Below are 23,648 nucleotides of genomic sequence, written 5' to 3'. Positions count from 1 at the left end.
CACAAGCAGTGGGGACAACCAAAGCAATAGGCTGAGCCCTCAATCTTGGGGTTTGTTCATATGAAACTTAACCCCGCAAAGAATAGGCTAAGCCTACTTAAAATTAGGCCTATGAGTGGCCCCCAGAGAACCTCTTTTGCTGCTCAGATGTGTCCTCTCTCTCTCTCTCAGCCAACATGACAAGCAAACCCACTGCTGTACCCGTCTCTACATGGAACATGACTCCCAGGGGTGTAAACCTTCCTGGCAATGTGGGACAGAAATCCTAGAATGAACTGGGACTCAGCATCAAGGGATAGAGAAAACCTTCTCAACCAAAAGGAGGAAGAACCAAATGAGACAAAATAAAGTGTCAATAGCTGAGAGATTTCAAATAGAGTTGAAAGGTTATCTTGGAGGTTATTCTTTCTATTGTATAATGATATAGCTTTTGTAATGTGATGGTGTGATTGTGAAAACCTTGTGTCTGATGCTTCTTTTATCTATGGTATGAACAGATGAGTAAAACATATGGATTAAAAATAAATAAATAATAGGGGGAACAAATGTTAAAATAAATTTAGTAGATTGAAATGTTAGTGATCAATGAAAGGGAGTGGTAAGGGGTATAGAAAAAAGTAGGGGGAACAAAAGCTAGAATATATTGGGTAGATGGAAATACTAGTAGTCAATGAGAGGAAGGGGTAAGCAGTATAGTATGTATGAGATTTTTTCTTTTTTCTTTTTTTTTCTTTTTCTGAATTGATGTAAATGTTCTAAGAAATGACCATGGTGATGAATATACAACTATGTGATGATATTGTGAGTTTTTGATTATGTACCAAGAATGGAATGATCATATGGTAAGAATGCTCATGTTTGTATGTTGTTATGTTAAAAAAAATTTTTAATTAAAAAGAAATGAACGCTTTTTTATTTCTTTGTATTTATGTTATACTATAGAATTTAAAAAGTTTTAAAAAAAGATGAATACATAAATGCAGGCTCAGTTTGTGAATAAAAAGATAACTGATTAATAATACAAATACACCCTATGTACCCTATGCACTATGAAAAAAAAGAAGAGGAAAGAGCAAGAATTGAGGACTTAACTGCTCACCTGGAGGAACTTGAGGAAGAACAACAAACTAACTCCAGAGCAAATAGAAAAAGAGAAAAACAAATATTATGGCAGAGGTAAATGAATGGGAGAACAAAAGAACAGTAGAAAGAATCAATAAAACCAAGAGTTGGCTCTTTGACAAAAATCATTAAAATCAATGGGCCACTAGCAAGGCTGACAAAGAAAAAAAGAAAGATGATGCAAACAAACAAAATCAGAAATGAGAGGGGGTCATTACCACAGACATTAAAGAAATAAAATAAATCATAAGATGATACTATGAGCAACTATATGCCAGCAACTAGACAACTTAGATGAAATGGATAAATTCCTGGAAACACACAAACAAACTGCACTGACTCAGGAAGAAACAGAAGATCTCAACAAACCAATCACAATTCAAAAGATTCAATTAGTCATCAAAAATCTTCCTACAATAAAAAACCAAGGGCCAGATAGCTTCACAGGGAAATTTTATCAAACATTCCTGAAAGAACTAACACCAATCTTGCTCAAACTTTTCCAAAAATTGAGGAAAAAGGAACACTACCTAACTCATTTTATGAAACTAACATCATTTTAATACCAAAACCAGATGAAGATGCCATAAGAAAGGAAACTACAGGCCAATCTCCATAGTGAATATAGATGCAAAAATTCTCAACAAAATACTAGCAAATTGAATCCACCAACACATTAAAAGAATTATACACCATCACCAAGTGGAATTTATATTAGGAATGCAAGGATGGTTCAACACAAGAAAATCAATTAATGTAATTTAACACATGACAAATGGAAAGGGAAAAATCACATGATCATCTATTTGATGCCTAAAAGGCATTTGACAAAATTCAACATTCTTTTCTAATCAAAACACTTCAAATGATAGGAATCAAAAGTATCTTCCTCAATATGATAAAGGCCATATATGAAAATCTAATAGCCAGCATCATACTCAATGGAAAGAGACTGAAATCTTTCCCTCTAAGATCAGAATGAGACAAGGATGCCCACTGTCACCACTACTGAACATTGCACTAGAAGTTCTAGCTAGAGCAATCAGGCAGGAAAAAAGAAATAAAAGGCATCCAAATTGGAAAGAAGGAAGTAAAACTTTCATTCTTTACAAATGACCTGATACTATACTGGGAAAATTCTGAGAAACCTACAGCACAATTATTCGAATTAATAAGCTAATTCAGCCAGGTGGTGGGATATTAAATTAAAGTGCAAAAATCAGTAACATTTCTATACATAAGTAATGACCTAACTGAGGAGTCTATTAAGGAAAAAATTTTGTTCAAAATAGCAACTAAAAAAATCAAGTACCTAGGAATGAGCTTAACTAGGGATGCAAATACATACACACATATAAACATACATAAATAGATTGTGATGAATGTACAGTTATGTGATGATACTGTGAACCAATGCTTGTACGATTTGGGTGATTTTATGTGAATATATAGTATATCTCAATAAAATTGCATTAAAAAAAAAGAATTGGGGGCTGTCAGAGAACCTCTTTTGTTGCTCAGATATGACCTCTCTCTCTTTAATCCAAACACTGCAAATAAACTTACTACCCTTCCCTGCATGTGGGCCATCACTCCCAGGGAGGAACCTGGTCTGGGTACTATGGGATTGGCAATTTGACTAAAAGTGGGAGGATAAATGAATCAACATAAAGTTTCTGTGACTAAGGATTTCAAGTAGTACCAAGACATCATTCTGGGGGATACTCTTAGGTAAACTTTAGTCAGATATTGCAAACTGCCAGAGCCTGCCAAACCCCAACCAGCAGTATTACTGAAAACTCTAAAGAATACCCTATCTAAGAAATTTTATAAAAGTTTTACTTAATAAGCTTCTTTTTTCAGAAACTTGAATCCCCCAGATGGCTTTATGCCAGATAAACCCTGAAACTCAGAGGTACAAGTTTCTCCAAAAACATCAACCAGTTGCATTGTGGTATCAACCACAATGCTGACACCCCATTTCAGCATGAAGAAGTTAAAATGGTCATTGCCCAGATATGCCTGAAGATTGAGAGAAAGATCGAATGACAGGGAGAAGTTGTAGCTGAGAAATGAGGATCACAGATAATTATGACTACAGACTCATTATATAGATCTTCTTTTTTGTGTCTAGAGTATTAGAATAGGAAGAAGGAAATACCTGAACTTGTTGAACTGTAATCCAGTAGCCTTAATCTCTGATAATGAATGCATAACTGTATGGATTTTATCTTGTGACCATGTGATTGTAAAAACCTCATGACTGATACCCTCTTTATCCTGTGTATGGATAGATAAGCAATAAAATAAAGACATGCATGAAAAATAATAATAATATTAAGTTGGGAATATTGGGGGAAATACCCCCACATAAACTGTGGACAACAGTTAATTATACTACTTTAATAATCTTTCATCAACTGTAACAAATATAGCCACTGTTAAAAAAAATAAAATTACCAAAAAAGTTATCATCAATTGTAACAAGTTTTCCACACCAATGCCAGTGTTTGCGGTGAGGTGGTGTATAGAGATCCTGTATTTTATGCATGATTGTTCTGCAAACCCAAAACTTCTCTGATAACAAAATTTTAGTTAAAAAATTAATTTGGGCCTGGCAGTTTTCTTTTTCAGACCTTAATGTATCATACCACTGCCTTCTTGATTCCATGGTTTCTGGTAAGAAATCGACAGTTGGTCTTACTGAGGATCGCTTGTATATGATGACTCTCTTTTTCTCTTGCTGCTTTCTTAATTCTCTATTTTGGGGATTTCACAGTCCGATTAATATGTGCCTCAAAGTATATATATTATGATTTATTCTTTGGGGAGTATGTTGTGCTCCTTGGATATGTATATTTATGTCTTTCATAAGAGCTGGGGATTTTTCAGCACTATTTCCTCAAATATTCCTTCTATTCCTTTTCCCTTCTCCTTTTGGGACATCCTATCATTCAATTAGCTGAGACCGCACTCAATTTTCCCAATTATTTCTCTAACTATTCATCTTTCTGTAAGGATTTCAATTTCTCTGTCTTGTAGTTCTCTAATTCTTACTTCTGCCCATTCAAATCTGTTGTTACACACCACTAGAGTATTTTAACCTCTTCAATTATTTCTTTCATCCCAATAATTTCTATGTTTCTTTTTATAATTTCAAATCCTTCTTTATGTTCACACATTATCTTAATATCTTTCATCTCTTTTGCCATATTTGCTTTCATCTCCCTGAATTAACTTAGGATTTGTTTGAACTTCTTTGATTAGTTGTTCCAAATTCTGTGCCTCCACTGAAGTTTTCATTTGTTCCCTTGACTAAGTCATATTTTTGTGCTTCTTAGTATGTTTTGGAAATTTTTACTGATGTCTAGACATCTGATTATCTTGATGAGTTTACTCTGAAGGTCAGTTTTTCTCTCTTACCTAGGGTTTTATTAATTGGCATGTGTTAAAGCTCTTCTTTGATGCTTAGTCTGCCTTAGATCTTCAGAATAGCCTGTTCTTAGCTGATAAGATTTTCTCAGCTCCTCTTCATCTGATTCTTGCCCTGGATATGTGGTACAATTTTTAAGACTGCACTTTTGTGAAATTGTTTTGCCTCCTGGAGAAAGCTTCCTTTCCTCTTCATTTTCAGGAACTCTGGATCTGCTCTGTTTGTTTTCATTCTGCCTTTATAGTCTTTTTTACATGCCTTTCATTGTCCCTAGCTGCTTTTGCCTGGAGGTCAAACTCTTGGAAAGGACTTCTCCAAGTCAGCATTTCCCAGACAAAACAGGACCAGGGATCCACGAAGGGGGTACAGAAAACTCCAGATTGAGTAGGTGTAAGGAAGAGCATCAACATCTTTGACACGTCTCCTAAGTCATGTTTTCCTGACCTGTCCAGCAAATGCAGTCCTTCAGCCAACTGTGCCCTGCAGCCCTGAAGAAGCACTGTGTTAAAAATCTCTACTGTCTTCACCCCTGTCTGGGGCAGGGTTGAAACAACAGCTGGAAGCCGGGACCTAGTGATCCAAATTCACTTATCAAAAGCCATGATCAATGATCAACCATGCTGAGCCCTGTTCCTAAGGAAGAGGGTTCTTTATGTGCCTTTCCATCACCTGCAAAGTAGACAGGGACTAAACCCCAGCACTGCCGTGAGGGTGGGGGATAGGCACCAGATGCTCCTCGCAGAGAGGGCAGCTCGCTGTTCTCCACCGTTTATCAGCCTTTTCCCCTTCCGCTCTTCCTTGGATGCTATAGAATACTGTTCTTGCCTCCAGAGTCCCAGAGCAGTTATTTCAGAGTTTCCACCTTGTAAGAGCTGTTCTAGTGGAAGGAGGCATCCAGGAGCTCTCTACTCTGCCTCTTCCCTGGAAGTCTCTGGAGATGCTCCTCCCGTTTAATGTAAGAAGTTAGCATTATAAATTTCCTCTCTGCACTACCATTACTGCATCCCTTAATTTTGTATATTATGTTTTCACTTTCATTCATCTCAAGATATTTTCTAATTTCCCTTGTGTTTCCTTCTTTGACCCATTTCTTATCTGAGAGTGTATTATTTATTTTCCACATATTTTTGAATTTTTGAGTTCTCCCTCTCATATTGATTTCTACTTTCATTCTATTGTGATAAGAGAAGATGGTTTGATTTCACTATCCTTAAGTTTATTGAGACTTGTTTTGTGATGTAACATATGGTCTATCCATGTGCCCGAGAGAAGGGTATGTATTCTTCTTTTGTTGAGCAAGTGTTTGATATACGTCTGTTAAGTATAGTTGGTTTGCAGCATTATCAAAGTCTTCTATCTCTTTATTTATCTGATGTCTTGATGTACTATTCATTATTGAAGCTCCTACAATTAATGTGGAATGATTAATATCCATTTGGGTCTGTCAATATTTGTTTCATATATTTAGGGCTCTTCTGTTAGATGCATATGTATTTATACTATAGCTCCCTGTTGAATTGACCCCTTTATCAATATATAGTGACTATTTTGTCCCTCATAACAGTTTCTGACTTGGCTACCCAAGCTCTCTTTGAATATTATTTATATGGAATATTTTTCCATCCTTTCACTTTCAACCTACTTATGTCTTTGAATTTAAGGTGACTCATGAATATCATACCCTTGGGTCATACATTTTACCCATTCTAACAATCTCTTTTTTTTTTTTTTTTCACATGGGCAGACACTGGGAACCAAACCTCAGGCTCTGGCATAGCAGGAAAGAGCTCTGCCTGCTGAACCACCATGGCCCACCCAATCTCTGCCTTTTGACAGGATAATTAAGTTAAAACTTATTACACATCGTGAATCCAAGAGCATTGATTTATCATTCATTTTCATGAATTTTCATTTTAGATCCTGTAAGATATAAAAAGTGGAGTTTCAAACCAAAAGCCAGCCATGACATTTTTCCTACTGTTTTATGGTTCCCTTATTCTTAATTCAGCACTTGCCCAGTTTTCCAAGCCTTTAACTGCTTTCCAGAGACGTGAGAGAAATGGCTGGAGTGGTACAAAGATTCTGGAGGAATAGAATTCTGGAGCATATTACACCACCATGCTGCTCAACTGAACACAAATCTATAATTTGGATATTAGTGTTATTTTTGGATGGCAGGCACAGTGAGAAGACCCAGAGAATTTAGGTAGTATCTTTTGGGCCAAAATTCAGAAAGGCTGAAATTTCTCCAGGGACTTTTCTGCTATTTATGATCACATGGTCTATGGCACTAGATGCTGAGAACTGGAGGCAGAAGAATACAAAAATCCTCGGATGCAATCTACAGGGCACACTTCTTCACATTGAAGCAAAGAACACATGGGACCATTCTCCTGCAAATATCACCAGATAATTCATAGGATCAGGTTTTTTGTCTTGTTTTAATGAAATATTGTCAAGTAGAAATTGAACTAAGAGAAGGTGAATGGATGGGAGGAAAAAGGAAAGAATGAAGAAAGTTGGTCAAAGAAAGAGAAATTTTAACCTACAAAACATTTGTGAAAATATTCTCCTTCACACTTGCACATAGTTTAAGTCTTCATCGTGCCCAATCATCTGATATTGGTGGATATCACAGAGTCAATCTGGTTTCCTAACATACAGCAAGACCATCAAAACTCTGCACTTGAAATAATATACCAGAATATCAGGAAGTCTTCAGTTACTGAGGAGAATGACAACAGAAGTAACATTAAGTTCTTATATTTGCTCCTGTGGTTTCTAATATCCTACTAAAATTAAAATCCATTTAAGAACATAGAATGATCAGACATACATTTGACTCATCACTTTCTCCTTTTCACTGTATCTCTGGGTTCTCTGTCTTGCCCCCCCAGCCTCCTCATGGCGCTTTTCACCTCTGCGTTTCTGAGTGTGTAGATGACGGGGCTCAGCATCGGCGTGATCATCGTGTAGAACACGGCCACCAGCTTGTCCCCAGTGAAGGTGGAGGATGGCCGCATATAAAGGAAGATGGCAGGTCCAAAGAACAAGGTGACCACCGTGACGTGGGAGGCACAGGTGGAGAGGGCTTTGTGCCTCCCCTCTGCAGAATGCCTCCTCAGGTGGACCAGGATGACGACGTAGGAGGACACCAAGATGAGGAAGGAGCACAGGGCAATTAAGCCACTGTTGGCCAACACAATCACCCCCTCCACGAAAGTGTCAGTGCAGGCAAGCTTGAACAGGGGGTGGAGGTCACAGAAGTAGTGGTCAATCACGTTGGGGCCACAGAAGGGCAACTGGATGGCGATGAGAATCTGAATTACGGAGTGTATAAAGCCCCCCAGCCAGGAACCAGCAACAAGAACGCGACACAGTTGGGGGCTCATGATGGTCATGTAATGAAGAGGCCTGCAGATGGCCACGTAGCGGTCATAGGCCATTGCCACCAGTAAAAGGATTTCCGTGACCCCAAGAAAGTGGACGAAGAAGATCTGGGCCAGACAGCCCTGCAGGGAGATGGTTTTAATCTTGGTGAGCAGGTCTGTGATGAACTTGGGGGCCACAGTAGAGGAGTAGCCGATCTCTACCAGGGACAGGGAGCTGAGGAAGAAGTACATGGGCAAGTGCAGGCTCCTGCTGACGCTGATGGTGAGGACGATGAGGCTGTTGCCCAGCACCGTGGCCAGGTACACAGGGAGAAACACCACAAAGCACAGTCTCTGCACCCCCGGGTCCTGGAAAAGGCCGGTGAAAACAAATTCAGTCACGTTATTTGTGTTGGCCGTGGGTTCCATATGGGGAAGGTGATTCATAGAAGAGCCCTGTGAGAAAACAGATGCAATCATAACACCAATCCCTCGTTTTTGTCTAGCACTGCAAATTTATAGAAAACTTTCACATACATTATCTGATTGATTTGCTAATAAATTTATTTAGTTATAAGTAAAAGTTTACTCATTCAGTACCCAATAGTCTACCCTGTTCAAGATACTATTCAGAAAAGCTCACAAAATTTCCATGGTTCCAGTATCACAAGTGAGAAAAATTAGGCTCAAAGATGTTGTGAATTAGCCAAGCCTCCCTATAAGGAGTGTACCCAAAATTAAAATCAGATTGTTTTATTCAAAATCATTTATTATTTCAAGCACACCTCACTGAAAAAAAAATTTTCAGCACTAAAAACCATCCATATTAATTGCTAGTATTTCTCCCAGTCATATTTTCTCATCAAGCATTGGCCTTAAAATGTTCTCAAGTGAACATCCTGACCTGTGGTTTCCTCTGCTTATCCCTCAGCAATGCAACTCTCATCGATATTTTACCCCTTCTAGACTCTCTTTGGTATTTTCTTTACTTGAACCACATAAGTTTCTGTACTGTCTCAGGCCCTATAACTTCACCCAATCCTAGAGCCTCATGAATTCTTATAAACTTTTTAGAAAATGTTTGACTCCCAAAAGTGCAGTAAACATATAAAAACTCATCAGAGTATAGCTCACTATTGTGCAATAGTCTCAGCTACTGTTTGTGTTAAAGTTTGGATCCATGGGCAAACACTTTGGCAGCAGGTGAGGATTTTTTTTTTTTTTTTCCTTAACATGGGCAGGCACCGGGAAATGAACCTGGGTCTTCAGACATGGCAGGCAAGCACTCTTACCTGCTGAGCCACCGTGGCCCATGAGGATTTATTTTAATTCAATTCCTTGACCCAAATGACTTATTAGGTTTTTGCCATGTGCCTAGGTGATTCAAGACATATCAAAGAAGAGGGAAAAGCAGCCTTTTCCTCATAAAGCTACAAAGCGGTGTGATTAAAGAGCACAGTTTTGAAATGAGATAGAAAATTACCTCGATTTAACCTGTCTTTAAAATACCTTAAGGAATCTCTTAATTGCCTCATTTTCCTTCTTCTATATGTGCTTCCATCCTGAAAGTAGGTTATGTACCCTCCAAATTTCTTTCATAGTGAAGATTTGAAAGTGAATACAAGACAAAAATCTGCTGAGAGAAACTTCTGTGGGTGCTGGATAGAAACTAGAAGCAACTGTGGATTGAATAGGCTTAGAAGGACACCAAAGGGCAGTGTAAAGGGAGAGAAGAAGCAAGTTGGGGCGTGCTTGTGGGTCAGAGGGAGGGAAATTAGGGAAGCATCCAAAACAACGTAAGAAGACTGTGGAATAGGTTAGTGGTCTGAAGGAAGTTGAAGCTAATGGCCACCTGATGAAGAACATTTTCATTGTCATCCCAACACCTCACTTACTGCTGTCCTTTATCCAGCAACTTTATGTGCAGGGCTGTACCAAGCCCTTCACAATCACCCCCTCATTTAATTCTTTTACTTACAGGTGGAAAATTCATAGATGAGGAAATCGGAGCTAACAGTTAAGTAATTTGCCCAAAGAAAGACCTTTAGGTGGTGGGACCAGAGCTGAAACCCAGGTCTATCCAAAGGAAAGAGAGGGGAAGTGACCACATCTCACACCGAGAAGAAGGGGGCTAGCCAATCCAGCCATTAGAGAAATGGCATAAAGACCGATGGCCAACACAAACATTTGTCCAGCGTCATTTATTGTGCTTTCCTCACACACAGCAGAAACATTAGAGGAAACACCAAGTTAAAGGGAATGATCTGGTCCCACCAACTCTTGGAAGTGAGAGACCAAAGTACAGAGGAGTGTGAAGCTCAGATAGTTCCTTTTCCTTCTCTACCCCAGGGATTTAAACAGGACTTGGAACTGCAGTTAGTGAGTCTGGAGGGTCACCTGAAACTATGTCTATCTTAGAGGCTTACAACAGCATCATCACATGGCTCATTCTTAAGGCCTGAAGCCTTAGAGACACCTCTAACTCACGTCTCTCCTCCACCTCCCACACTTACACAATCTGCTCATCCTCTTTCACCAGTTCTTTCCTCTATCCTCCTGCAGCCTCACCTTCAGGCAGGACCAGAAGCCCCTGCGAGGATGACGGCAGCCTCTCATGTGCTCCATCTGTCCCCCATGTGCTGGCCTTCACCCCCATTTATTCTGCAACTGGAGGTAGAATTCTTCCCACCTCCCTGCCTGCATCACTCAGAAATCACCTCCGTCTCGCTGTGGCCTGGGAATCAGGCCTTGAGTCCTCCCCCTGGCCTTTAAGACCCTCCACAATACCTGCCCAGCCTCTTCAAGCCAACGCCCAGGCCCACTGAGCAGCAGCATAACCTCCGTTCTGCTGGGGCCTCCTCACAGTCTCACAGATGCAAGCTGATTTCCACCACGAGAGCAGCCCTCATGTGTTTCACATTGCCTGATGAACCCCATCTTTGCTCCCTCTCCAGATCCTACCCACTCGGTGACGACCATTGGTTATGAAGCCTTCCCTGGATGCCTCCAGTCTCCCTCATTTAGCGCTGCTACAACTCCGGAAGTCGATCTAAGTGATGCTGTGAGGCACAGTGTTCAGCTCATGATAAGCCCTTCATGACTGTAAAATATGGCTATTATTTGCTTCAGAAATGCAAACCTGAACAAGTCATGCATTGCCTTCAAATCCACCAATGTTTTGCCATTGTCTACAAGATTAAATCCAATATCACTAGCATGGCATGTAAGACCTTATTCATCTTTCCAGGTTCAATTCTCATCACTCCCTGGAACCTATACTCCATTCGCTCTGAGCTACGTCTCCTTGCTCTAGACCTCGAGGCCCTGCTGATGTCTTGCCCTCCACGTGGTGTGCACATCTTGCTTTTATTCTTCCTTTAGTGCTCAGGTTAAGCATCACCCATCACTCCACTCCCAGCCAGTTGCCCTCATGCAATAGGTATCTTTCTATGGAGCACTTACCATGTTTATTATAATTACTGTTTCTCCATCTGTCTCCCTTACCTACCTCATTCCTCTCTCTACAACCAGGCAACACCTCTCTAATCATACTGCTTAGCATGCTCTGATGTCATCTGTTCGTGTTCACAAACAGAGTCTGTTTCTTACTCCTGGAACTCCCTCAGGACCCAAGTGCTACCCTCTCAGAGTTGGTTCTCAATATAGAGAGACTTCTGGTTGATGATAAATTGATTAACTAATAGATTGATAAGAAAGAAACAGATTCCCTAAAGCTCTCTGTCTACATTTTCTTTTCAGTCTGTGTTGACTTCATGTATCCTTGATGAGGCTCCTTCTCATCAGATATGTAAAGCTATGACCAACATAGATCATTGTTATTTCAAAAGTGGACATTTTACTACCAGGCAAAGTCCAAACTTGCAATTGAGTCATTGTTTCTGCTGCATAGCTTGTTTTCCATGAGCCTAGGGGATAGTTATCAAAACAATTATTATGTTCCACAGTATATATTTCTTGTTCTCTGTGTCATCCAGAGTTCCTTGAGCATAAATTATTCAACTCTCACTCAAAATGCCAAATCTCTTACATACACACAACATATTGAGTCTTCATGTTAAGACATTACCATAAAGAATTACATGATGATGTTTTTTAAAAGAAAAACAAATAAAAAATCCATTGTGGAAATTAAAACAACTCTATCAGGTGATTTCATGGGGTCAGAGTAAGAGGGAGGAGGTGATGAATTCCAGAGGGACATAGTGATCTGCTTTTAGTGGAGGGACATTCCAGGTGCACAAAGCTCTAAAGTACTGAGACAAATGAAATGAGGACACCGGGTCAAAACTCTCCTTCGTCCTCTCCGAGAACACCCTTCAGTGGTGTTGAAGCTGGTGAGCGCTTCACTCAGCACCTACTCTCAACTCTCCCACCTAGTATCGTATGTCCTTGGGAATGCAGTTTCATATTTTTGAATGTGGTAAAATTCACATTTGACATGGTTGTTGCATGGGATTTATGTAAGGTAAAATATATAAGGCATTTTACAGGATTGCCTGGAGAACAGAAAGCTCTCAATAAAAGGTAGCTATTATTTGTTCAGCTTTCCTAATATTTTGTTACATTTCAATCTGTTTTCCTTTCACCGTTTTCCCCCAAGAAAATAGCACAGTTAATAAGAAACTACCTCCTCTTCCCCACAAGACATCAAACAAAACTCTTACTCTCAGACCCACTGATTAAAGGTGGCTGAGGATTTAAAAGTCTAGGTAGGTAAATGATGGCATACAGACTGACTAGATATAATTTTGAAATTTACAAAATAATAACATGAGAGAGAGAGCTGAGCAGACCTACTGCTTCAAGATCAGTTTCACATCACAAGGATCTCCTTTCTTCTACCCACAAGAGCCCCCCAGTGCTACTGCATGGAATCCTAGAATATGAATGAGGAAGACACTTTAGGGTGCCTTCTGTCCTGTCCTTCCCTTTTACAGAGCTAGACAGTGAGACTCAGTGAAGGAAAGCGATTTACCCTCAACCAGACAATGATCTGAAACCACTTACATTCAGTCAACCTGGAACGTCCTTCTGGGTGAAGCGTCACCTACCTGTAGGTCAGGAATCTTGTTGGGGCACTCGTCACCCTTAGAGAAGGAACTGAACCTGAAGGCTCTTCTAACATTCAGCAAAGCATTCACCTTCAGTCGTGAGAGCTCGTCACTCAGGGGGATCCCCTGGGCTGAAGCGACTGAAAGGGGGGTGCCTGGAGCACGGGAGACTCTCCTCAAAACAAGACTCTTCCACCCACTCCTTCATTTGCACTGGCCCTTCTCCCATCAGCTGAGCCTCTTCCTCTCACCCAAGCCACCAGGTCGAATCCATGAGATTTCAGAGCTGCAAAGAAAGTTGGAGATGAATTAATCAAAACTTCTCCATTTATAGATAAGGCAACTAAGGGCCAGAGAGTTTAATTGACTTCTCAAAGTCACACAACAGGTTATTGATTGATGTATAAACTTATCAATGCACAAACGAGTTCATTCCGTGATACTGAACTTCCTTTCTTGTACTCTGATATTTCTATTGATATTGCCAATTACCGCTGTAAGCCTTGCTTCCATGCTACAAAATTCCATGGGTCCCGTGATGTTTAGGAATAAACAACTTATGGCGGTGTGGATAAATTATAAAGGAAAAGATTCAGGAAATCTGTCACAAGGCCAACTTTGGATCTATGTTTAGGAACAGAAAAAGTCTACAGGAAGCAACTAATTAGGAATTTTTGTATCTTCCTTTTTAGTTTAGAAATCCCGTTCATTTACTATAAGTTCAAGACTGTGTTTCTACACTGAGATCCTTAAACTATTTAAAATAAATTGAACCACATGCTGTGATCAGGGACTAAATCCCCCATGGAATCTCTCGTCTCTAATATGAAACTTTGCCAAGAAACTCTGTGAGGAAAAATTTCAAAATGCGCTCCAATTAACTCAATTAGAAAACTCTGGAAAGTTACAAACATCTAGTAGTTATGCCCTGAGAGAGGAAGCTAAAGACATGACATTAGGAGCGGTTTCACCTCAATATTTTGAGTTACAGTGGGTGGATGAGACCAAAAGAAGGAAAGACAAGACTGGCCAGGGGCAGGGCTGCCCAAGGGCTGACTCTTGGCCAAGTCCTTTCTCTATGGTTTGCAGCTCCTCAGCCATAAAATGAGACAATTGAATGAGATTTCTTCCATGTTCCCTCTCACTCCCACATCCTAAATTTCAGATCTTCTCTGTTTTGAATAATGTGTCTTTTTGCCATGGCCAACTTCAAGATTTGCTCATTATGTTTGATTTTCAGTAGGTAGAATCTGATGTGTCAACCTGTGGTTTTATTTTTCTCTTCTTGCTCTTGTTGTTTATCTTACTTGGGGTTCTCTGAGTTTCTAGGATCTGTGGTATGGCAATTTTCATTGTTTTGTTTTGTTTTTAATTTTCAGCTATGATCTCTTCAAATAATTCTTTAGCCCCATTCTCTTTCTCTCTCTTCTCCTTTCAAATTCCAAGTATACATATGTTAGCATGTTTGATACTGCCCCACAGTTCCTGAATACTCTGTTCTGATGTTTTTGTCCCTACTCTTTCCTTTTTGTTTTACACTTGGTAATTTGTATTGACCTATCCTGAGATAACTGAGTCTTTCCCTGGCAGCATCAACTCTCCTGATGAGCTCATCTAAGCATTTTTAATATGTTACCATGTTTGCTGTGGTAGCTATACCCTGACTTTTATCGTCCCTGGATCTTATTATATTTAGATAAAATTCTGGTCCAGGTCTCTTTCCTACTCCTTTTCAAAGGGCAGAGTAATTTTTTTCTTGTCCCATCCCTCTGCCCCAGGGGGTCTTCCCACAGACTCCAAGTGACAGCAAGACCTCTCCATCAGAGAAGATTCAAGGATAATTAACGCCAATCTGCTCAAAAAATGCTTCCAAAAAATGGAAAGGAGGCAACACTTCCTACTCATTCTAAGAGGCCATCATCACCTTAATACCAAAGCCAGATAAAGATACCACACACACAAATACAAAATTCTGCACAAATATCTCTCATAAATATAAAGGAAAAAATCTTCAACAAGATACTAGCACACAGAATCCAACAGCACATTAAAAGAATTACAAACCACGATCAAGTGGGATTTATTCCAGGCACGCAAGGGTGGTTTGACCTAAGAAAACAGTCCATGCCATACACCACATAAATGCTGTGAAGCAAAAAGACCACGTGATCGTGTCAATTTTCACAAGAAAGCATTTTACAAAGTCCAGCATCCCTTCTTGATAAAAACACTTATAAAACTAGAAGTATAAGGAAACAACCTCAAAGTGATAAAGGCCATACATGAAAAACCCACAGCTAATATCATACTCAAGGGTGAAAGCTTTCTATCTAAGATCAAAAGCAAGACAAAGATGTTGACTGTTGCCACTGAAATTTAACATTGTACTAGAAGATCTAGCCAGAGCAATTAGTCAAGAAAACAAAATAAAAGATATCCAAATTGAAAAAGAAGAAGTAGAACATTCCTATTTGCAGATGACATGATGCTATATAGAGAAAATCCTCAAAAGTTTACAACAATGCTTCTGGAGCTATAAAGGAATTCATCAAAGTGCTTGGGTACAAGATCAACATGCAAAACTCAGTAGTGTGTCTACACAGTAGTAATGAACAATCTGGTAAGGAAATTAAGCAAAAAATTCATTTACAGTAACAACAGAAATACTCATATATCTAGGAATAAATTTTACCAAGGATATAAAGGACTTCTACATGGAAAACAAAAATTAGACAAACTAGATGAGGTGGACAAAATCCTAGAAACCCAAAAATTACCTCCTAGACTCCAGAACAAATAGAAGATCTCAACAGTCCAATTGCAAGAGATTGAATCAGTCATCATAAACGTCCCAACAAAGAAAACCCCAGGACCAGATGTCTTCACAGGTGAATTCTACCAATCATTCCAAGAATAATTAATGCCAATATTGCTCAAATTCTTACAAAAAAATGAAGAGGATTGAACACTACCTAACTCATTCTGTGAGGCCAACATCACCCTAATACCAGGACAGATAAAGATCTGACAAGAAAAGCAATATTACAGACCAATTTCTCTTATGAATAGATGCAAGACTCCTCAACAAAATACTTGCAAATCAAATCCAACAGCACATTAAAAGTATTTCACATCATTATCAGTGGTTAAGAATTATACCCCATTATCAGTGGGTTTTACCCCGGGTATGGCTCAACATCAGAATATCAGTTACTGTAACACACCACATTAATCAAACAAAGAGCAAAAATACATGATCATCTCAATTTATACAGAAAAGGCATTTGACAAATCCAGCATTTTTCTTGATAAATCAACTTATAAGAATAGGAAGAAAAGAAAATTTCCTCAAGATGAAAAAGGACATATATGAAAAACCCACAGCCAACACCATACTCAATGGTAAAAGTATTTAAGACATGCAACAAGACAAACATGCCCACTGTTGCCACTGTTATTAAACATTGTGCTCAAAGTCTACCTAGAGCAATTAGGCAAGGAAAAGAAATAAAAGGCCCCCAAATGGAGAAGGAAGAATTGAAACTTTCAGTATTTGCAGATGATGTGACCTTATGTATAGAACTCTACAGCAAAGCTACCAGAGCTAATAAACAAGCTCAGCAAGGTGGCAGGGAGCACAATCAACACACAAACATCAGTGGTGCTTCTATACACTGGCAAGGAGCAGTTTGAGGAGGAAATCAAGAAAAAAATCCATTTACAATGAAATAAATTCCATTTACAAAAGAATAAAACATCTAGCAATGTATTTAACCAAGGATGAAAATGACTTGCAGACAAAAAAACTACAAAACACTGTAAAAAGAAATCAAAGAAGACCTAATAAAGGGAAGGACATTCCATGTATGTGGATTTGAAAACTTACTATCATTAAGATGTCAATTCTACCCAAATTAATTCCCAGATTCAATGCAATTCTAATCAAAATATGAATAACTCGTTCCCAGTGCCTGCCCATGCAAAAAAAAAAAAAATACCAATAGCAGATGCATGGGTGGTTCAGTTGTAGATTGCTCACCTTCCATGCAGGAGACCTGGGTTTAATTCCTGGACCATGCACCCAAAAAAAAGATACCTATAGCCTAACTGCAGAAATGGAAAAGCCAGTTATCAAATTTATTTGGAAGGGTAAGGGGCCCCAAACAGCCAAAAGCATCTTAAAAAAAAAAAGAACAAAGTTGGATGGCTCATATTTCTTGGTTTTAAAGCATATTACAAAGCTACAGTGGTCAAAACAGCACAGTACATAAGAATAGCTATACTGACCAACGGAATTGAACTAAGAGGTCAGAAATACATCCCCACACCCATGATCACTGATCTTTGACAAGTCTGCTGAGCCCATTCAACCAGGAAAGAATGGTCTTTTCTACTGGTAGTGCTTGGAAACTGGATATCCATACATAAAAGAATGAAAGGACACCCCTATCTCACACATACAAATAATATGCAAAAATCAACCAAAAATTAATTGAAGACCTAAATATAAGAACCAGGATATAAAATCCTAGGAAAATCTAGGGAAGCATTTTCAGAATCTTCTGGTAGACAATGGTTTCTTAGACTTTACATCCAAAGCACAGCAGCAAAAAAAAAAAAAAAAATGTATAAATGGCATGTCATCACAGCTAAAAACTTCTGTGCATGGAAGGACTTCATCGTAAATGTGAAAAGACAACCTACTCAATTGGAGAAAAACATGAAAAACACATGTCTGATAAGGTTTAACATACAAAACATATTTTAAAACCCTACAATCCAATGATAAAAATATGAACAATCCAATTTTAAATGGACAAAAGACTTCAATAGATATTTATCCAAAGAGGATTTACAAATGGCTAAACAGCACATGAAAAGATGCTCAACATCACTATCTATTAAGGAAATGCAAACCAAAACCACAAATAAATGTCATTTCACAGCTACTAGAATGGCCATAACTAAAAAAAATTTAAAAAAAATTAAAAAAAACAGAAAACTGATTTCCAGGAGGATGGTGGAGTAGGATAGTTCGAGTTCACCATGCTCCAAGGAGCAGCTAGAGAAGCGATGGGAGGGCGACCAAGACGGTGATTCCAGGGTGTGAGTGACCTGGGAGGGTCGTCTGCCCCACATAGGGAGGCCCTGGTTGGAAAAGCCGAAGAATTGAGACACAGAGAACCGGAGACCATCCAGCTGGTGCAAACAGCCTGACCTGCCCCTTTCCAAACGGAAGCCAGGAGCCCTCAGGAGTGCCGGACAAGGATGTGGGGGCTGGGAGGTGAGCCAGGCTGTACTCCTTGAGCGCTACCCTCATCAGCACAGCCCCACCCATGACTCCCCCCACCCCCACACGCCAAGGACCTGAACCCAGTCACCTGCACCCCTACACTACAAGTGCCCCCACCCCAGCTGCACATGCCTGCCCCACCCTCACCCTAGAGCACACGCACGCCTGCCCCAGCCAGACCCACCTCCCCCACGCAAGCGCATGGTCTCACCCCGCCCCTCCCGAGATCTACCCGCACCCAACCCCTGCACCCCCACCTACCCCTCCCTGACCCCACAGAGGGTCACCTGTGCATCCAGGCTGCAGCACTCACCTCCACACCTGGGCCACACCCACCCCAGACCCATAGTCACGCACCCCTCCTGGCTCTCCGAGGCTCTGAGCATGCACACACCAGGGTCCAAACCCAGACACACACACGCACACAAACACACACACACACACGGTATAGCCTCCCGCCCAGCACCTACACATTCGTGCACTGACCTCTTGACCCCTGCACCCACCTCCCCTGACTCACAAACATGCACACTTGCCCCACCTGCCAGCACAAGCGTCCTGCTCCCACACCTGCCAGGTGCTCACCTGCACATCTGTGCTACATAGCCTCCACCCTGCACACGCATACACACCTGCACCAACCCCCACTACCCTGCACCTCGCAGATGCATCAGGGCCCCACCCACCCGATGTTACCTGTGGCTGGCTGACATCCCGTAACCTCTGTGACCTGTGCCCCACCCCTACATACTCACACATTTGCATCCCAGCCCCCTGGACCCCTCCCCCTGCACAAGGACACACCCACACCCCAAACTCCCTGTTCCCTTACCCCTGTGCCCTGTACCCCACATCCTATTACCCACAACCCCCACACTCCACATGCCCACCCACATCCTACCTGCACAGCCCCCCATCTGCTTCCCATGGAATGCTTCCTGCTTCCTACCTCTGTGTCCCCCACACCGCACACTACTCCTGTGCCCCAAGGCCTGCCTGAGCTGCACCTCGCCCCACAGCCCCCCACTGCATGTCCACAGCCCCTTGCCCCACACCCCAGGCTCACAGGCACCACCGCAGAGTCCCCAACCCATACATACACCTGCACCACAGTCCATCACCAGACTGTTGGGCCCTGCCCCACGCCCCACATCTATTGCACATCCATCCCACAAACACAAAGCTTTAGACTGCAGAAGGAAATCAACTTCCAGAGTAACCCTCTGAAGATATTTACATGCCTCAAAGACAACAGAAGTTCCCTAAGTATACAATGCAGACAGATAGAGCCCTGCCTAATGACCAGATTAAAACACCAGAGGAGACACAGACGCTGGAACAACTAATCAAAGATGTTCATACAACTCTACTTAATAAAATAAGTGGACTGGCTAATGACATGAAAGAGATCACGGAGAGACTAGAAGAACATAAAGAAGAATTTGAAGGAATAAACAAAAAAATAGCTGCTATCACAGACTACAGATGCTGCAGACCAAATAAAAAAACACTGAAGACATATAAAAGAAGATTTGAAGAAAGAATATGTAAACTAGAGGACAGGACAACTGATTTCAAATGCTCAAAAGAGCAAATAGCAAAAAAGATGGAAAAATTTGAATCAGATCTCAGGGAAATGATGGACAAAAAAAGCACACAAATGGTTCAACAGGCAGAGTTCTCGCCTGCCATGCCAGAGACCGGGTTTGAGTCCCAGTGCCTGCCCAGGCAAAAAAAGGAAAAAGGAAAAAAAAAGCACACAAATATAAGAATCATTGGTGTTTCCAAAGGAAAAGAAAAGAGTAACTGGTTAGGAAGATTAGCTGAGGATATAATCGGGGAAAATGTCCCAATCCTTATAAAGAGCATAAATATGCAAATCAAAGAAGTCCAACGAACTCCAAATCAAATAAATCCAAATAGGCCTTCCCCAATACACATATTAATCAGTCTCTCAAAGGGTGAAGAGAAGTGGAAAATCCTAAAAGTGGCAAGAGAAAAACAATCTACTACATGCAGGTGTGGTGCTTAGGTTCCAGTGTCAGCTAGACCAGGTGAAGGTGCCTAGTTCTGTTACTGTGAACATGAACCAATGACATATGAAGCTCATCTGTCACTGATTACATCTGCAGCCGGCTAGGAGGCGTGCCTGCTGCAGTGAATGATGTTTGATTTAATTGGCTGGGGCTTAAATGAGAGAGCTCAACATAGCACAGCCCAAGCAGCTCAACATACCTCATCTCAGCACTCAAAGCTCAGCCCAGGTCTTGAGAGATGCAGAAAAGAATCATCCCGGGGAAAGTTGTTGGAGCCCAGAGGCCTGGAGAGAAGACCAGCAGAGATTACCCTGTGCCTTCCCATGTAAGAAAGAACCTCAGTTGAAAGTTAGCTGCCTTTCCTCTGAAGAACTATATGTTTTTAACTAAATTAATCCCCTTTTATTAAAGCCAATCCATCTCTGGTGTGTTGCATCCTGGCAGCTTTGGCAGACTAAAACGCAAGGGAAAAAATACATGACTGAGTTTGGACTACTCAATCGGCACTATGGAGGTGAGAAAGCAGTGGTATGATATATTTAAGATCCTGAAAGAGAAAGAATTACAGCCAAGAATTCTGCACCCAGTCAAATTGTCCTTCAAAACTGAGGGAGAGATTAAAGTTTTCACAGACAAACAAATGCTGAAAGAATTTGTCAAGAAGAGACCAACCCTACAAGTAGTACTAAAGAGACTTCTGCCAGCTGAAAAAATAAGACAGAAGAGAGAGGTCTGGAAGAGGGCACAGAATTGGAGAGTACCAGTAAGGGTATCTTAAAGGATAAAAAGATAAAGAGGGAAAAGAATATATAGATCTGACAAATAAAATCCAAAGCATAAGATGGTGGATTCATCAGATGCCTTTTCAGCAATAACTTTGATGTTAGTGTGCAGGAGCCAAGGGTTAAAACAAGACCTGCAGGCTTTGTTGGGAGCAGCTGGCCTCCGGATGGTGGCGGTAAACTGTGGAGATTGTTATGTAGAGCAGTCTGGGAGGAAGAGAATGTTTACCCCAAACGGTTAAGTATGAAGAACACTGGAAGATAAGAACTTTGCTCCCTCAGGAAATGCATGCATGCCTATTGACATCCTGTGGTATATAACCAGGATCTGGTTAAGAATACAGTTGTCTGATGTCTGATGTAGAGTTAAGCTTCAGACCCCCTGAACCCATTTGTGTCTGTCTTTCTTTTCTTCCTTTCTTTCTCTCTTTCTCATCATTCCTTAATATCATTTCGAGCTCCGTTTCAATAGGAAGCAACATTAGTGGACTAAATTTACCAACTAAAAGATGCAAATGAGCAAAATGGATTAAGAAATATAATTCAGCTATATGCTGCTTACAAGAAACTCATCTTAGACACATGGATGCAAATAGATTGAAAGGTTTGAAAAAGATGTTCCATGCAAGCTGTAACCAAAAGAAAGTAGGAGTAGCTATATGAATAACAGGCAAAAATGTCTTTAAATGTAAAGACATCATAATAGACAAAGAGGGACTCAATGCATTAACAAAAGGGACAATTTGCCTAGAAGAAATACTGATCATAAATATTTATGCTCCCAATCAAGGAACTCCAAAGTACATGAGACAGACTGGCGAAACTGAAGGAAGTGATAGATGTTTCAACAATAGTAGTAGGAGATTTCAGTACACCACTATCCTCTATAGATAGAACAACCAGATAAAAGATCAGCAAGGAAATAGAGAACTTAAACAATTTGATGATGAATTAGACCTAGCAGATGTATATAGGTCATTGCACCCCAAAGCATAAGGTTATGCATTCTTCTCTAGTGCTTACGGAACATTCTCCAAGATAGATCATATGCTGGGGCACAAAACAGGTCTTTATAAATATAAAAATATTGAAATTATTCAAAGCACTTTCTCTGATCACAGTGAGAAGAAGCTGGGTCTCAATAACCACCAAAGAACAAGAACATTCACAGATATATGGAGATTAAATAACACACCCTTGAACAACAAGTGGGTCAAAGAAGAAATTGCTAGAGAAATCAGTAGCTATCTGGAGACTAATGAAAATGAAAATACAACATATCAGACCTTATGCAGTGCAGCAAAGGCAGTGCTGAGAGGGAAATTTATTGCCCTAAATCCTATATTAAAAAAGAAGAAAGAGCAAAAATCAAAGACTTAACTACTCACCTGGAGGAACTTGAGAATGAACAGCAAACTAACCCCAAACTAAATAGAAGGAGAGAAATGACAAAGATTAAAGCAAAGTTAAATGGATGGGAGGACAAAAGAACAATAGATAGAATCGATAAAATCAAAAGTTGGCTCTTTGAGAAAATCAATAAAATTGATGAACCACTAGCAAGAATGATAAGGGAAAAAAAACAGAGAGAGAGAGAAAGAGGATGCAAATTTTAAAAAATGAGAAATGAGAGGGGAGTCATTACCACAGGCCCTGAAGAAATAAAAGAAATCATAAGAGGGTACTTTGAACAACAACACACCAACAAACTAGACAACTTATATGAAATGAACAAATTCCTGAAAACACACAAATAAGCCACACAGACTAAGAAAGAAATAGAAGATCTCAACAAACCAATTACAAGTCAAGAGATTCAATCAGCCACCAGAAATCTTTCTAACAAAGAAGATATCTTCACAGGGAAATTTTATCAAATGTTCCTAAAAAAATTAACACAAATCCTGCTCAAACTTTTCCAAAAAACTGAGGAAAAAGTAACACCACCTAACTCATTTTATGAAGCTAACATCACCTTAATACTAAAATTGGGTAAAGATGCTATAAGAAAGGAAAACTACAGACCAATCTCCCTAATGACATAGATGCAAAAATTCTCAACAAAATATTAGCAAATTGAATCCAACAGCACATTAAAAAATTATACACCACAACCAAGTGGGGTTTATAACAAGAATGCAGGGATGGTTCAACCCAAGAAAATCAGTAATGTACTATCAAAGGTAACTCTCTCAATATGATAAAGGGCATATATGACAAACCCACACCCAGCATTGTACTCAATGGTGAGAGACTGAAAGCATTCCTCCTAAGATCAGAAATGAGACAATGATGCCCTCTGTCAACACTAATATTCAACATTGTACTAGAAGTTGTAGCTTGAGCAATCAGGTAGGACAAAGAAATAAAAGGCATGCAAATTGGAAAGGAAGAAGAAAAACTTTCATTATCTGCAGATGACATGATACTATACTTGGAAAATCCTGAGAAATGTACAACAAAGTTACCTGAGCTAAGAAACAAATTCAACAAGGTGGCAGGTTATAAAATTAATGTGCAAAAATCAGTAATGTTTCTA

At 40.1% G+C, this 23,648-nt stretch overlaps 1 protein-coding gene and 1 pseudogene across 1 annotated transcript; one reads left to right on the top strand and one right to left on the bottom strand.

The window, feature by feature from the left end:
• LOC143645292 (olfactory receptor 4B13-like) overlaps positions 1-23,648 on the top strand; it is a 69,716-nt pseudogene that overhangs the window by 30,896 nt on the left and 15,172 nt on the right.
• On the bottom strand, positions 7,402-8,355 carry LOC143643962 (olfactory receptor 4B1-like). The gene has a single exon (XM_077112346.1). It carries the CDS (start codon positions 8,353-8,355, stop codon positions 7,402-7,404), a length of 954 nt encoding a protein of 317 aa, XP_076968461.1.

The sequence above is a fragment of the Tamandua tetradactyla genome, chromosome 8, assembly GCF_023851605.1.
Source record: "Tamandua tetradactyla isolate mTamTet1 chromosome 8, mTamTet1.pri, whole genome shotgun sequence".
Lineage (NCBI taxonomy): Eukaryota > Metazoa > Chordata > Mammalia > Pilosa > Myrmecophagidae > Tamandua > Tamandua tetradactyla.
Note: the sequence above shows the minus strand (reverse complement) of the source record. Positions and strands in the feature narration are given on the sequence as shown.

Excerpts from the sequence above, each read along its gene's own strand:
- LOC143643962 (XM_077112346.1), bottom strand. The coding sequence starts at position 8,355 with ATGGAACCCACGGCCAACACAAATAACGTGACTGAATTTGTTTTCACC.